This window comes from Amblyraja radiata, chromosome 29 (assembly GCF_010909765.2).
Source record: "Amblyraja radiata isolate CabotCenter1 chromosome 29, sAmbRad1.1.pri, whole genome shotgun sequence".
Lineage (NCBI taxonomy): Eukaryota > Metazoa > Chordata > Chondrichthyes > Rajiformes > Rajidae > Amblyraja > Amblyraja radiata.
In genome coordinates, this window is record NC_045984.1 from 17,638,764 (window position 1) to 17,655,230 (window position 16,467).

General features: G+C 44.9%; 1 protein-coding gene across 2 annotated transcripts; it reads left to right on the forward strand.

Moving 5' to 3' along the window:
• The first annotated feature begins 314 nt into the window (after window positions 1-314).
• On the forward strand, window positions 315-15,736 carry LOC116989382 (probable E3 ubiquitin-protein ligase TRIM8). Of its 2 annotated transcripts, none has more exons than XM_033046711.1 (6): window positions 315-1,081; window positions 1,180-1,275; window positions 4,914-5,147; window positions 8,417-8,439; window positions 10,859-11,007; window positions 13,884-15,736. In XM_033046711.1, exons 1-6 carry the CDS (start codon window positions 593-595, stop codon window positions 14,426-14,428), a joined length of 1,536 nt encoding a protein of 511 aa, XP_032902602.1. In that variant the 5' UTR covers window positions 315-592; the 3' UTR covers window positions 14,429-15,736. The 2 variants fall into 2 exon arrangements, with proteins under 2 accessions (XP_032902602.1, XP_032902603.1); XM_033046712.1 differs by lacking the exon at window positions 13,884-15,736 and adding an exon at window positions 11,362-13,281.
• Window positions 15,737-16,467: the final 731 nt, after the last annotated feature.

Genomic DNA, 16,467 nt, shown 5'->3' on the forward strand with positions numbered 1-16,467 from the left:
TCCCTCCCTGGATTCCTGACTCCATCCTCTGGGATCTCGTTGATCATCAAGCATTCACCCCATTGTCCTACATTGATCCCATATTTTATTCTCCCAACATTTCACAACCCGGGCAATTTAAAGAACCAATTAAGACAAGATAACCCGTCTGTAGAAGGGGTTCGGTCCGAAACGTTGCCTATTGCCTTCGCTCCATAGATGCTGCTGCACCCGCTGAGTTTCTCTAGCATTTTTGTGTACCTAAGATAAGATAAATGTGACCAATAAGATCACCCTTTATAAATAATAATAATCTTCAATAAGATCACCTCCGTTCTCCTAAACTCCAAATAGTTGAGCTCTAATTTCTTTAGTCGTTTGTGACAGGACAACGCTTTCATCCCAGGCATTAGCCGCGATTGGAGTGACTAGAATGAGGAGAGGGAGGGGGAGGCAGCGCTGGAACAACGCTGTGAGACGGGAGCGCCGGGCGTCTGACGGACCGATCCGCCTCTGTAGATGAGCGGATGCCGGAGATAGTGCGGCGTCTCTGCCCACCCGCACCCAGCCGCCGCGACGTGCAATCCCGCCCATTGCAAATCCCGCCTCGGCCATGGCAACTGCCGCATCGCAGCCGTGGCAGGGCGAGGAGCCCACCTGCCCCATCTGCCTGCAGGTCTACGCCGACCCGGTGGTGCTGGGCTGCAAGCACCGCTTCTGCCGCTCCTGCCTGGCCGAGGCGACCGACGGCCGCTGCCCCGAGTGCCGGGCGCTGGAGTCCGGTACCGGGGCCGCTGCCGGCCCCGTGCTCTGCAGCTACTGCAGCCGCACCAGGCAAGCTGCCGTCAAGACGTGCCTCAAGTGCGAGGCCTCGATGTGCCCGCTTCACCTCAAGCTGCACACAGGCAGCGGCGTGTTCCGCAGCCACCCGCTGGTCGACACGGCCGCCGACCTGTCCGCCTGGAAGTGCGCCGAGCATGAGAAGCTGCTCGACGTCTACTGCAAGGACGACGGCGTGTGTGTCTGCACTCTCTGCACGCTGATCGGCCGCCACCGCGGCCACCGCTGCGGCAGCATCAGCGAGGGCGAGCGGGAGCTGCGGGTAGGTCCAAGCGTCCACCCCCTCATCTCCTCACCCCTCCCTCTCTCCACCCCGTCGCCGGCAAAGCCGCGCTCACCCGCTACCCGTCTCCCCTGCAGGCCCAGTTGTACCGACACCTCAAGACCATCGAGTGCAACACCGCGTCCGTGCAGGCGGCCTTGAGCGACCTCCACACACAGAAGCTCAACACGCAGGTGAGTCTCGGTCCCCCTGGCCGCTGGGCCGGGCAGGATATGTCGGGGGACAGAGGGGTAAGGGCGGCCCCGGAGGGTGAGACCAGGAGGGTCGGCTGAGGGAAAGCATGCTTGCTTGGTGTGGTCTGCATAGATTCGTGGGTGACCATGCTTTTGACGACGTCTCGCGAGTCAGGCTGGTCGGTGAAGGGAATTTAACGATCCATGACTAAAACAAACGGCTGGGAAAACTCAGCGGGTCAGACAGAATCTGTGGAGGCAGAGGGGTGGGTGGTCGACGTTTCGGGTCAAGATCCCGCAATAGATGAAGACGATCAGCTGCAGATGCTGGATTCTACATCAGATGCCGCCTGACCCGTAGAGTTCCTCCAGTGGTGTGTTATTGGCATCAGATCACTGCTTCCAAAGCCTATCGAGTCTCAGGTTAGATCCAAAATTAGGCGAGTGGCAGGAAGCAGAGGCAATGTTGAGGGATATAGATCTGATAGGGTTGTAGTGGGAACCCCCGACTCCGTGCTCAGTCCCTTTCTCTATATGATATAAACAGTATTAATGTAGGGGGCATGATAACGATGTCTATAGATAAAAACAAACACTGGCCGCGTGGGTGACAATGATGGTCCAGCAGCCAGTTGGGCAGACACACGAAACTGCAGACGCTGAAATCTTGAGTAAAACACAAAGTACTGGAGGAACTCACCGGGAGCAGACAGCATCTGGGGAGGGGACAGACAAGTGACATTTTGAGTCAGGCGCTCTTCCTTAGACGGTGGGAATAGGGGGGGGGGGGGGAGAAAGCTGAATAAAGGCAAATTGAATTTAATCCAGGAATGTGTGAGGTGATGTATTTGGAGATGTGCAACAAGGAAGTGGATATACACTAAATGGGAGGGGAGGCAACAGTGTGAAACAGTGTATGTCTGCTCAACCTTATACAAATAAAAATGCCACTGCGGGACTAGGCTTGCGAATCTTTACTTCACTCCCACTTCACTGTTTGAATGCAGGAGGGAGGAAGTGTTACTGTAATTGCATGGAGCCTTGGTATGACTTTTTCTGGAGCAGTATGCACAAGATTGTCTCCCTGCCTAAGAAAGGATGTACGTGCCATTGAAGGAGAGAAGTGAAGATTGACTAGATTGGTTCCAGGCATATGGAGAGATCGAGTAGATTAGATCTGTATTCTCTATATGATGAGTCAGGGATGCCCAGAAGCTAGCGGGAATGTTTCACCAGTTTCTGGAGGCTTTGAGAATATTCTTGAGTATTTTTCTCTCTCTGTTTAACCATCTCTTGCAGTGACATGGCCCAGAGTGGAGTGTCAAGTTTGGAAATATGTTGTCCAGCATGTGAACAATGTGGTCTGCCCATCAGAGGTGACTGGGTGTGATTAAAGCCTCAATGCTGGGGACAGTGGTTGGTTCATCCATCTCTCCAATGGATTTGGATGACTTTAAGAGCATACAAAATGGACATAGAAGCAGTAGGATGTTCACTAGCTCATGACTTAACATTGAATACGATCATGGTTGATCTTTTATCTAGATCCGCCTTTTTTCCATTAACCAAATGTCCCTTAATTCCATTCAAACTCAAAACTCTATGTTCCCACCTGGAATATATTCAATGGACTGAGCTTCCATGTCTCCTTGCCTGATTAAATCCGCTTAGTGAATACATTTCTTCCCAACTTTATCCTGAATCGCTATCTCAGCTCCAGATTCCTCAGCCAGGTAAAGCATCATAAAAACATCGAAAATAGGTGCAGGAGTAGGCTATTCAGCCCTTTGAGCCAGCACCGCCATTCAATATGTTCATGGCTGATTGTCCAAAATCAGTACCCCGTTCATGCTTTCTCCCCATATCCCTTGATTCCATTGGCCCTAAGAGCAATATCTAACTCTCTTGAATACATCGAGTGAATTGGCCTCCACTGCCTTCTGTGGCAGAGAATTCACAACTCTCTGGGTGAAAAAGTGTTTCCTCATCTCAGTCTAAATGGCCTACCCCTTATTCTTAAACTGTGACTCCTGGTTCTGGATTCCCCCAACATGGGAACATTTTTCCTACATTTAGCCTGTCCAATCCCTTAAGAATTGTATATGTTTCTATAGGATCCCCTTATCATCATCTCTGCATCTCCCTGTCAGGCCCTGTAAGAGCTTTGTATGGTTCCGTGAGATCGCCTCTCATTTATCTAAACTCCAGAGAATCCATAGACCAACCTGTTTCATTTCTCTTCATATGACAAAAGTGCACAGACCACATTAGTAATTCCTCTCCAGTGCTTTCAGGAGCCTGCTATAGATAGTTCATGTCTCAGAAGTGTTCAGGAGGGCAGAGATTCTTGCTGCCTAGCAGCCTGTGAGATTTGAGCCAGGCTTGAGATCTTAATCTTTAAATCCCCTTTCCCCAGTCAGCCAAATGCTGTGCTGGTGCTATGATAGCAGTGGTGAATTCAACAGCGAGCCAATGTTCCATTTTTTTCATGAAATGCTTTATGATCCACACCATCTTTCTCTTGAGGTGGCTCCTTAGATAAAAGAAATGGTCTATTCTCAAGCATCTATCTTATTGGAAGGAAGTGTTATACAATGGGATAGGTTGTTTAACAGCTTTGTTCTGCAGGTTCACCATGAAGCCCATTCCCTCATATGCCACTGTGAGCGAGTTGATGAGAACCTGGAGCTCTGCTTCAGTCTATGATACACACAAGCACACACATGCAGCTCAATGACTGGTTTGGTGTCCTTGATTCTGGAGCAGAGGCAATGTAGTTTGAAGAGTTTCCCATGTGTCTTGTAGATTAGTTCCATTCCTGCAGGAAGTGAAGTACAACATTGCAGCGAAAAACATTGGGGAAAATGAAATCGCTTCCATTAACCTCCCCATTTCCTGTTACCGCTTATCCCTTTGATGTCCCTTTGGTGACTTTGGTTGTCTCATGTTTAATTTTTTTAATGAAATGCTTTAAGATTCACACTGGGGAAATGACCACCATCAAAGGTAGTTCAGAACACATTGTCATCAACATCACTGCTACTGAGATTAAGCTCCTGGTAGAAAATTCTCTTTTTATTTAGTTTAAATTTGCTTAGTTTAGAGATACAGCATGGAATCCTTTGGTCCACTGAGTCCACAGCAATCATTGATCACCTGCTTACACCAATTCTATGTATCCCATTTTCTCATCAACTCCTTTCACACAAGGGGCAAAATACAGAGGCTAATTGACCTACAATCCTGCATGTCTTTGGGAAGTGGGAGGAAACTGGAGAACCTGGAAGAAAACCCATGCGGTCACAGGGAGAACATGCAAACTCCACAAAGGCAGCATCCGAGGTCAAGATCGCATCTGGGTGCCTGGTGTTGTGAGGCAGCAACTCTACCAGTTACGCCACTGTTCATCACCAGTAAATCAGTTCAAACAGAAATATGAATCACGTCTAGAAATGTCAATTTTTGCGACTTTGCGACACGATTGATTGAGACAGTCATCAAAAGGGATTAATTCGTTAAATTGTGCCTTGTTTTACCTTGTTTTTAATTTTTCAATTACATTACTAAAAGCCTAATATGATATTTACCTACAGTATAATTATCTACAAATTAATAACCAGAGCTAACTCCTCTCTAAGAGTCTGATAACAGAAACTAAAAGGGAAGTCAAGGAGAAGTACGATGAATTGAGGAAACACATTGAGAATGAAGAGCGCGATGTTTTCCTGTGTCTCGATAAGGAGCAGAGCCGGGTGATCGCAGCAATTGACATTCAGATCTGCAAGCTGGAAAAGGAAATTAAATTCTTTGGGATGTGCCTGGTTAATTTTAATGACCTTTCACAGAAGACTGAGAAGCTTTCATTTATACAGGTAATATGTTCAGGAGGAAACGTGTTCATTGTCTCGTAATGCATGGCAAATCCAGGTTATATGCTGTTTATACAAGTAATCTGCTGTCCAATGTACTGCTAAAGTAGCAGGAATGCTACTTATTTAGATAATGTAACAGTTATAAAAGTAATATGACTGTGCAAATAACGTACGATTAAGTGGGAAATATGTAATTTACAGCTAACGTGTTTATGAGGGTAATATTTTGACACTGCTTTATCTACTCAAGTTTTATTTTCACTTAAATTGTACAAGTTATTATCATATTCCTGGCAGTGCTGTTCTTGCTGATCTTGTCTAAGGAGGCTCAGGCTGAGAAACCAGAGCAGCGCTGCAAAATCTGCTGGCAATGAACTGACTTTGAAGGTTCTTAGAATTTATGTGTTGTTCTCCTGCCACTCTCATAATAATAATGTCCGTGGTTAGATAGCCACTACTGTGCAAAAAATTCACTGATGCATAATTATTGACAGCTAAATACTTCATCTCCTTGGCAACAGAACTGGGGGTAATATAATACACTCAGCCTTCATACTTTGCAGGAATCCAGAGTTCCTTATTGTTAATGTGTACAATACAATATTTCACGTGAATTAGATAAGTCCCACTCCACCAGTATGTTACTGGTTTGCAATAACTAGTACATAGTATCACAGTGATCCCCAAGCACCCCCCACTCCCCCCACACCCCGCCTCCCACCTATTAATCTTTAAGGTATCATCTCCTCACCTTTATTGGAAATGGTGTGAAAGGAAGACTCCCTGATTGGAGCAGAGTGAAGGCACAAGACTGATTTTGCAACCAGAGTGATGATCAGACGTACTCTGTTACAGAAGGTCTATATATCCGGGGATGTAAATGATACTGGAAGAGTATGGATATTGACGGCAGCTTTATTATCCCAGGCTCAGGGTTTTTAGCATCCAATCTCCAGCCACTCTTAATGTCCCAGACAGGTATAACAGTTGGTCCTATGACTCATGCCAAGGTGGACTGTATAGCAGATGGTGGAGCTGCAAGTGTCATGAACTATCTCGTCAGCTAGTGTAAACTATAGATTATATTCTGGAAGGTTAATTACATTTTAGCTCAGTGGTGGCTCCACAGATCGCTTGGACTGTGAGTCAGTAAATAATTGATAATTCAAAGCTACCGTAAAATCAGCCACCCTGTCATTTTTTATTTTGCCTTTCTCAGTATGCCTGCACCAGGGCTGCATTTTAGCCCGAGGAGGTTGCAGATCTAAAACAGAAATGAACCATTGGTTGAGAGTCTGGTCAGATTTAAATTGGTAGGAAAAGCCTCTTTTTTTGCAGGAGAATCCAGGGACAATTTTTTTAATTCTGGGGACACCCAGTTAGTGGAGATAATGTTCATCCTGGTAAATCCAGTTTCCAGTCTATTCTCAGTCCTCCTTAGATGGAGCAGAGTGTTCAGGTGATACACAACTTATTTCAGCTCACATGACACTCTGTGTGACAATCCTTACCACTATGATTGTCTTTGTTCTGATCAAGGGCTGAGAACCCCTGCTGATAAACATCTTGGCTCTGGTTAAAAAAAAATGCACCATGAGTCAACTCTTTGCCTCCTGCTTAACCTCACTGTGTACAAGTTCTGCACTAATGCCTGGCTGATATGTGACATTTGTGGCAGATTTGCTTGCTGGTTATTCCAAGCTTTATTTTTGAAAACAACAATTAAAATCAACATTTAAAACTGGTTGGAGCTGAGGTCTCACGACTCCAGGGACCGTGTAGGTTGATTGGGTAGATGGAGCAGAATAAAGTGCCGGGAAAGTAGTTAATTTAGTTTAGAGATACAGCGTGGAAATAGGCCCTTCAGCCCACTGAGTCTGCATCGCCCAACGCTCACCCATACACTGTGGTCTATCCTACACACTAGGGACAATTTACAGAAGCCAATCAACTTACAAACCTGCACAATGTGGGAGGAAATTGGAGCACCCTGAGAAAACCCACGTGGTTGCAGGGAGAACATACAAACTCCATACAGACAGCAGCCATAGCCAGGGTTGAACTCTGATGCAGTAAGGCAGCAACTCCACTGCTGCACCACTGCACAGTTCAATGCGCTGCACAATAGAGAATGCAGTGGAAAGATGGTATGAGGGGAGGTGCTTGGTGGTTGGTGTAATCGTGGTGGGCCAAAGGGCCTAATTCCATGATGTCTGGCTCGATGACAAAAGTAATCTTTGGTCAGTAAATGGCCAATGTATATCACCTAATCTAATTTGGACAGGTTTATTGAAAGTTTAAATATTATATAGAAGCAAACGATACAGGAAGACTTAAGTCAGGACAAACGAATTCAAGGAGAACGCAGAATATAACTAAAATTGAGACACAGTAATTTACATTTGATTACATAATGCTTACTCTTGAATAATACATTTAATTGAAATTTTGGCTAATCTATAATTGTTGCTGTGTGCAGTATAATTCTTCCTTCGATATTTTTGTTATCTTCATAGCTCCCAGTCATATTCTTAAACAGACAATACCAGAGTTTTATATAAGATATTTTCTGCAATAGAAAGGTTGGTTTTTTCTAAGAACTAACTAATTATTTTGCTGAGTCACGTAATGTTCTTTAATTTCACATGTCAATAGAAACTGCTTGTGTAGGAGGTCAGGGTGGTGGTTGCAGTACTGAACTCCCTCATAGAATTAACATGTACTGTTCACAAAAGGCCAGTCACTTACCTTAAATATAGTAACTGATTAAAGGGCAAACTACATGATGGTAACAGGAGAGAGCAGTGAGCAAAGAATGGGGCAGAGGTAATCTCTTTCTGAGTTGCATCCTACATTCTGTGCCAAGGAACATATTTAAAGGTGGACACGGTGACGCAGCAGTAGAACTGCTGCCTTACAGCACCAGCGACCAGGGTTAGACCCTGACTACAGGTGCTGTCTGTACGGAGCTTGTACGTTCTCCCATGACTGTTTGGACATGCACTCCAAAGATGTACAGGTTTGTAGGTTAAATGGGCTCTGGTTTAAAAAAATATATAAATTGTCCCTAGCATTTATGATAGTGCAGTGTACTGGGATCGCTGGTCGGCACGGACTCGGTGGGCCGAAGGGCCTGATTCCACGCTTCATTTCTAAACTAAACTAAACTAAAGATTATCATTTCCTATTTTAGATCTTAAACTGTATGCAAGATGTTCAATTTCAAACTTTACACTGCAAATTTACTTATTGAGTCTTATATTTTACAGGGATTCAGTTCAATGATAACCAGGTAAGTGGCTATAACATTATTACAATCTATTTAAATGGACTGGCATATAATGATGACAATATATGTTTCTAGGAGACTGGCTAATATGCAGCACTATCTTGATTGTGGCACTTGGAAAGAACAGCCCTGGGCATTAAGCCATGGTTGCTCTGACATTTCCCATCTACAGTCTACTGAATGGCAATGAAAGGCCATCTCAATAGTAAGAACTGTCACCTCATGGCTCCAGCAATCCTGACCTCAGATGCTGGCTGTGTGGAGTTTGCATGTTCTCCTGAGGCTGCTTACATTTCCTCTGGGTGCTCCAGTTTCCTCCCGTATACAAAAGCTATGGTTGGTTAATTAGACATGTAAAATTGCCCCTCATGTGTCAGTGAGTGGTAAAATCTGGGGGAACACAAAGGGACGTGATGGAGAATAAAATGAGAGCGTAACGGTGCTTGAAGGATGATGTGAACTAAGTTTTTCCATCTGTATTATTTTATGATCCCACAACATTGCAAGCTGGAGGCTGTTATAAGTTACCCCACACTTTGATATTAGATGTGAAGGAAAATAGGCCACTACACAAGGAGTCAGGTCAGGGTGAGGCCCTCAGTGTACGATTATTTTGCCTTGAAGCAACTGATACTAAAAGGTTGAATTTCTGTGTTTTAAATAGCAGCTGGCCTGTAAATTGAACTTAAAATGTTATCCTGTTAATATTGTTTCACATGGAATAAATCCCTATATTTATTGAATACTTTCCAAATATTGCTCATTTTTTCTATTCATTTGCCTTTTTGCCCCTTCATTAAAATGGTACCTTTGTCCATCAGGCTATGGAAAATGAATCTACCTTGGGCTTTGAATGGGTGCTTTATAAGTTAATACATGGGAGTGCTATGGCAACATAACACACAATATATTAAACCTGTGGGAGTTTTATTTTCAGTGTAATGCACAGGGACATCAGCGCTGTGCTGTTATATAACGTATTCACAAGATCTTTGGTTTCCTAGTAACACGTTGAAGTAAAATCGTCACTTTGATGTGCTGATTCAGTTCAAATCACACGATCGGTTATTTATTGCAACCACGTAAGAGCAAGAGTTGTTTAAAATCCACCTCCGCGTGTCTCACTCTCCAGCATTTTCTCGGTGAAGTGATTTTCTTTCACAGAACAGTATTGCCAAACATCAGCCCTCTTCCCCATCCCCTGTGCCATGCACTCCCACACCTATCGGACTGCTTCCAGCAGAGACACAAAATGCTGGAGTAACTCAGCGGGTCAGGCAGCATCTCCGAAGAAAACGGATGGGTGGCATTTCAGCTCAGAATCCTTCTTCAGGCATGACTTAGCTCCAAGTGTGAGGCAATGTGTGGAACACTGGGATGTCTGAAGAAGGGTCTCGACCCGAAACGTCATCCATTCCTTCTATCCAGAGGTGTTGCCTGTCCCGCTGAGTTACTCCAGCATTTTGTGTCTTATCTTCATTTTAAACCAGCATCTGCAGTTCCTTCCTACAACACTGGGAGTATCGAATTGAAGAGGGTGAGAGACCTCAGAGGGTATAGACCAGAGGAAGAGATCTGTCAATACCATCATCCACCTTATAACTAGAGGTTTTAAGATGAGAGGAAAAGTTTAAAGAGATTTGCAAGGCAAGTGGTGGGGCGATAGATTTGGAGGGTGGGTGTGGTGAAAGGGGAGTGAATCAAAGACTTAGGATATCGGGCCTGCCTGTATCATTCAAGCAAGGGGCTCCGTTCCTCCTCTGGGAGACTATCAGAGTACTATAACTTCAAGTCACAATATCTGGAGCACAGTATCAATGTAGAATTTAACATTTCCACCCTTGGAAAATACTCCAACTACCACGTTGTTTTTAAATGTTGTATTTTTTTTTAAATCAGGTTTCCTCTTACCACTGATGCTCCAGAAAAAACCCAATCCCCATTTGTCCAACCTTTCCATAGAGCTAAAACGCTCTAAACTAGGCAACAGCCTGGTGAACCTCTTCTGCGCCCTCTACAGAACCTCCACATCTTTCCTGTAATGGGGCAATTGTAACTGCGCACAATATCTCAAACCCAGCTAACCAAAGTTTTATAAAACTACAATATGACTTCACAACCCTAATAGTCAATGCCCTGACTGATGAAGGCAAGCATGCCATCACTTTCTTTACCAAATATCATCTACGAGTGTTGCCACTTTCTGGGAGCTATTGATTTGCATCCCAAGATCCCTTTGTACTCTGAGCTGTATATTTTGTTCTTGACCGTTGTGTCTCTAGTTCTTTGCCTCTCCCAGAATGTCAGAGGTGGGATGATTTATATTGTGATTCCCTCAATAGTGTGTTGTGCGTGCGAGTGCTGAAGCCTTCTGCTGACGATCTATTGCGTGCACGGATAATATGTTGCATTGATTTTCCAGGATAAAGAATGCATCCGCACCATTCAAGTCACCTCAGCCTCATCCTTGCCTGGATAAAATAAAACTGGATAGGATAAAAAATCACACGCAGAAAAATTACGAGCTTATTTCCCAGGTGAAGAAGGACAGGGATCGTCTAATCTCCTTGTGTAAGTGGCAGTACATGACTGCTAATGAGTCAAATTGTAAGGCGACTGTGTTTGCAACCAAAGAATCATCCCGCAATGAAGGAGATCGTTCTGTACATCATCATAGTGCACCCTCTAGAAAACATAGTCTATTAGTTTCTGTTACTCTGTCCTTTCCCCATTGCCCCACTGATGTTACCTTTTCAAGCACTTACGGCTTATGAAACCATCCTCTTTAAAATGGACATCTGCTAGATTTCAGGTTATATTCTGCAGACCCATGGCCACGTCATTGATTAAAATCAAAAACCTGCAAGGAATTCTGAAATAAAAAGCATCAAATGCTGGAAACCTTACTTTTGTTTCTCTCCACAGATGCCGCGCGACCTGCCAAGTATTTCCAGCATTTTTTGTTATCGTATGTCATTGCTACACTGTGTGCTAAGTACCAATGGTGTAACTATGGTAATATGTTGCCATGCTTGTAGCTATATATCATCCATGCATTACATGGAAAATGGCTTCTGGCGTGCTTCATACAAGGAGAATATCGGCCTGCAAGGACAGCTAATATTGTGGTAACATTATTGAAGAGGTAACTGGAAGATTTGTTGAGGGCAATGCCTTTGTTGTAGACTGGATGGAGGCATTTGACAAAGATCCAAATGACACATTGAAGGGTAAACATCGTTACAATCCAAGGAAAAGTAGGATGTAAGATGAAAACTTCCGTTAGCGGCTGAAGTGAAAGTCAATGGTGGTGTTAGTGGCTGGAGGGTAGTAGCAGAGTGGTTGCAGGCCATTGAGCCCTTGATTTTTATGGCATATGTTACTGATTGGACAAGTGCAGAGGACATGATTAATTAATTTGTGACTGTCGATTATGACAACAAAGGGTCCAGACTGAGGCACGGTATAAATGGACTAATTAGATGGGTGTAAAAATGGAGGTCATGGACAAGGGGAGGGTAAAATAATTGTTTGGATACTAAAATGTGTGAAGTAACAGAGGGACCTCAGAGAGCAGGTGTACTGATCCCTGAAAGTTGCAGGATGGTGAGATAAGGTGATATCAAAAGGTAATGCAGGATATTTGCCATTATTAGATGATGCATAGAATATAAGTTCAGAAAGGTTACCTTTGAATTGGCTATTGGTTAGATCTCAGCTGTGAACACCACTCCACAGGAAGGATGTGATATTGTTACCGAGGGTGCAGAGGGATTTATGAGGAGGTTTAAAGGGTTGGAATCATGAAATGTTGACCAGGCTGGGGTTGTTTACTCATGAGTAAGGTCCTCTCTGGATTATGAACGGATCCTGCATTTGGGAGACTGTTGGGGTGGATTTACTGTCTGCTGTGGGACTACAGGCATCTTCTGCTGGACAGGAACAGGGCATTTCTATGTACCTTTCCACCACCTTTCCCTGAGCCATAACCACCGGGAGCTGGGTGGAGCTGAACAGAGCTGGGAGCGTTGAGCAGACTCGCTCACTCATTGAGTCAGTAAGGCCGGCTGGTGGCCACTCTTCCCTCGCCTTCGCACTCTCCCATCACAGCTGTTTCTGTGATCTTCTCCCACACGCTACCTTTTATTTCCAACCTACAAACAGTTTGGGTTGCAAACAGTTTTCAGGAATGGAACCCTGTGGTAAACCCAGACTAAGGAAAACAGGACAACAAAAATATAATGGACTGAGATGGGAATCCCAAACTAAGACTTCATCTGACATCTGGATAACCGTTGCAAAGTAAAGGGTGCCTCAGTAAACCTTGACAAGAGAACCCTACGGACTATCTCCTGCACTACCATGGTCTTGCTTTGAATTGTGTTTCTGCACTGATGTCTTTTTGCACCGTCTTTTTATTTTACTGTCTTGGATGATTATGTATAATTTATGTTTTTCTATGTTGTTGAGTCTATGTACTGTAAATAAGTTTTTCATTGTACCTGTACCTCACTGTATTTGTGCATATGATAATAAATACATGACAGACTGTATCTGACTTTTCCCCCAATTCAGAAGCACAGGGGGCAACTTCAACACATATTGTAGCTCCCTGGCAGGCATCAACTTTCTGATCATTTCCCATTGGCTAATGGGAGGTGCAGCTCCATCATACAGATCAGCCAACGGCTTCCTGTATTGGGACATAAATATAGAATTACAACTTCTCTCGACCTCAAGGCAGAGATGGTGGCTTCCTGTAAGGCAGAGGCTTCATGCAGACTGTGACAACTGTAATAACAACCAGTCTCGGACAGAAATCTTAGAATTTGGGGTTCAGTGATGTCTTTGGGAATTTCTGTTCTATGAGAAATAGAGCATTGTTGAGATTCAAGAGATTGCAGGTGCTGGAATCATGAGCAAAATCAAACTGCTAGATGAACTCATCAGGTCGAAAAGCATGTGTGGAGGGAAATGGACTGATGGACTGTCAGGTCGGGATTCTCCTTCAGACTGCCACATGGAATGCTTGACTTGATTTTATCTCAGGCTTTGATAGTTGTGTCAATTTTAAGACATCTGCTCAGTGACGGCCTCACTGCACTGAGAATGGAGAGATTTCTCCAGAGGAGAAGGTGGAGAATATTTGAATTGTTTTCCATGGGGACAGTGGGGGCTCAGTAGTTGAGTCTATTTAAGAGAGCGATTGGATGATTATTGTATATTAAGGGAATCAATGACAGGGGGGTTAGTGTGTCAGTGTTGTAAGAAACTGGTCATGAACTCCTTGAATGGTGAAGCAAGCATGAGGTGCTGAATAACTTCTTGCATCTGTTCCTGACTTTCTAATTGTAGTGCAGGCCAGAATACTCTTGTTCAACTTGGTTGAACCATTGCCTCCGAGCCCTTTCCTGAGAGGTCTATCACGCAGTTCTGTGTATCCACAGATGGACAGAGGCTGTCCCCGGATCTCAACACGGCCCATGCCCAGTTCATCTTGTGTGACGGTAACAGGACGGTGTCCCTGTCTCCCAAGAGGCAGCCGGTGGCCAGGAGCACGGAGCGCTTTGACTGTTGCCAGCAGCTGCTGTGCGCCGAGGGGATGAGGGGGGGCCGCTGCTACTGGGAGGTGGAAGTGGCCGGGGATAGCGGTGTCTGGAAGATCGGCCTCTGCTACAAGAGCATCAGCCGCAAGGGCAAGGGCACCGAGTGTCTGCTGGGCAGGAACTGCAAGTCGTGGTGCCTCTACTCGCTGGTGGGCTCCGTGCTGGCTCTCCACGACGACAACGACACCAAGCTGACTGCGGGGAACATTTCCAGGGTGGGGGTGTACGTGGATTATGAGGCTGGGACGATCTTATTTTACAGCGTGGCGGACAGGAAGCTTACCCCGATACACACCTTCCAGCAGGGGGCATTCACCGAGCCCCTCTACCCTGCATTGCAGATCGGAGATTTCACCACTTCTCTGACCCTCTGTGCACTGAAGTAACCTCACCTCATCCAACGATACAGCACCCACCCATTGTGCCTGGGTCCTTGGAAGAGCTTTACAATCAATCTCACTCCCCTTTCATTCCTTGTATATTTTACCCCGTCTTCTGCTTACCTAATTCTCTTTTTAAAGTTATAATTGAGTGTGATCTTACACATTTGTGTGCTTGCTTTTTCCTGTTTACCGGCCCCATTGATAGAGCCAAATGCGTGGCCAATATAGACAACGTGTTTTTATTTATGGGCAGCAGAATCTCTCCTGCCAATCTGGGCATGGAGAATTTCTGGGAATACCCCTTGCGTGAGTTTCCCCCTGGACTAACGGTTTGACAGGGCAAAGGCTGGAGGAAGCTGCACCAGCCATTGTGAAATAACCCCCTCACGCATCTTCCTCCCACATTGCTGAACAGTCAGCCAGTTCAATCAGCAACAGATCCACCAGTGTAATCGTGGAGGTTGACACAGAATGCTGGAGTAACTCAACAGGACAGGCAGCATCTCTGGAGTAAAGGAATGGGAGACGTTTCGGGTCAAGACGCTTCTTCAGTCTCGATCCGAAATGTCACCTATTCCATTTCTGCCTGACCCGCTGAAGTCCAGCATTCTGTGTCTATCTGTGTCTGTGTAAACCAGCATCTGCAATTCCTTCCTACGCAGTGTAATCATGGATCTGGGACTGCTCATTCTTCTACCCCATCCCCAACCATGTTCCCTCAGGTTATTTTGCCCCATGATTTTAACAAATTGTGCCCACTCCAACATCCCTTTCCCCACAAGCTTTAGTTGGCCGTAATTTGTGCCCCAACTACCCTTGCCCTGATCATTGCTGCCAGCCTCAGGTTCCCACCGAGGAACAGGGACCCTTGAGGACTTGTTGGTCAGCAGAGTTGTTATATGTGGGGGTGAAGGCTTCGCCTCACTGCTAACCTCTCCAGCAGATGAAAACCCAGCCCTGAGCCCTAATTCCTTCAGGACCTGGAGGAGTGAATGTCCCCTACATGACATTCTGACCATTTGCTGAACCTCCTCAGCTCTCCATCCCTGACGCCAGATGTGGCTTTCTTTATCTCCTGAGCTGATGTGTGTTGGCTGCTCTCTTGTACTGGAATCTGTAAACTCCCGACATACTGATGATACTTTCTTACTGCCAGTGAAACCTCGTGGAATGTTTAGGAATTTCTCGGAATCCAGTCGGTGCATACTGCGTGTTTATTTTGTTATGGAATGGCATGAATGACAACATTATTCTTGCCGGTGAACTTAGAAGCTGCTAAAATGTTTAATATTTTGGATTTTTGAAACATAAAGTGCTGGTACATCTAAAAGCCTGATTTGTGGTCAATTTCAAATGATACGCATTTCAAGCTCACTTCATAGCCTGAAATGTTTTACAAACAAGTGTTTTTGAACAATAGTTACTGCTAGGCAGGAAACACAGCAACCGATTATTTCGTTTAGTTTAGTTTAGTTTATTATCGTCACGTGTAACAAGGCACAGTGAAAAGCTTTTGTTTGCATGTTACCCAGTCAAAAGACTATGCATGAATACAATCAAGCTGATATTTGGTTTCTCAACATGTACGTGTGCATCGATACGTGTTCAATTTTGGGGCAGTGCAAATGTGATGAAACCAAAGTGTCTGGGAAGTGTAGGTAGGAACTGCAGATGCTAGTTTATACCAAAGATAGACACAAATGCTGGAGTAACTCAGCAGGTCAGGCAGCATCTCTGGAGAAAATGAATAGGTGACATTATGGGTCGGCACCCTGCTTCAGACTGTAAGTAGAAGGGGGTGGGGGAGACCTGTGTTCTGGGAAGATTGGCCAATGGTTCAAGAAATACAATGAGGCAGCTAGAGACTGCTGAGCAAAGGTAATAACAAAGTTTCAGTTTAATTAATTGTCACGTGTACCAAGGTCAGTGAAAAGCTTATGTTGCATGCTAACCAAAATAAACTTCGGGTGCTGGATATTTGAAATAAGAACAGATCATGCAGGAAGTACTCAGCAGGTCAGGCCACATCTTAGGAATGTGGT

What these genes read in the sequence shown, in the direction of transcription:
- LOC116989382 (XM_033046711.1), top strand. Translation starts at nt 593, where the DNA reads ATGGCAACTGCCGCATCGCAGCCGTGGCAGGGCGAGGAGCCCACCTGC. An exon ending in CACAGAAGCTCAACACGCAG is followed by an intron (nt 1,276 to 4,913) that starts GTGAGTCTCGGT and finishes CTCCTCTCTAAG; the next exon opens with AGTCTGATAACAGAAACTAA. An exon ending in TTCAGTTCAATGATAACCAG is followed by an intron (nt 8,440 to 10,858) that starts GTAAGTGGCTAT and finishes TTGATTTTCCAG; the next exon opens with GATAAAGAATGCATCCGCAC.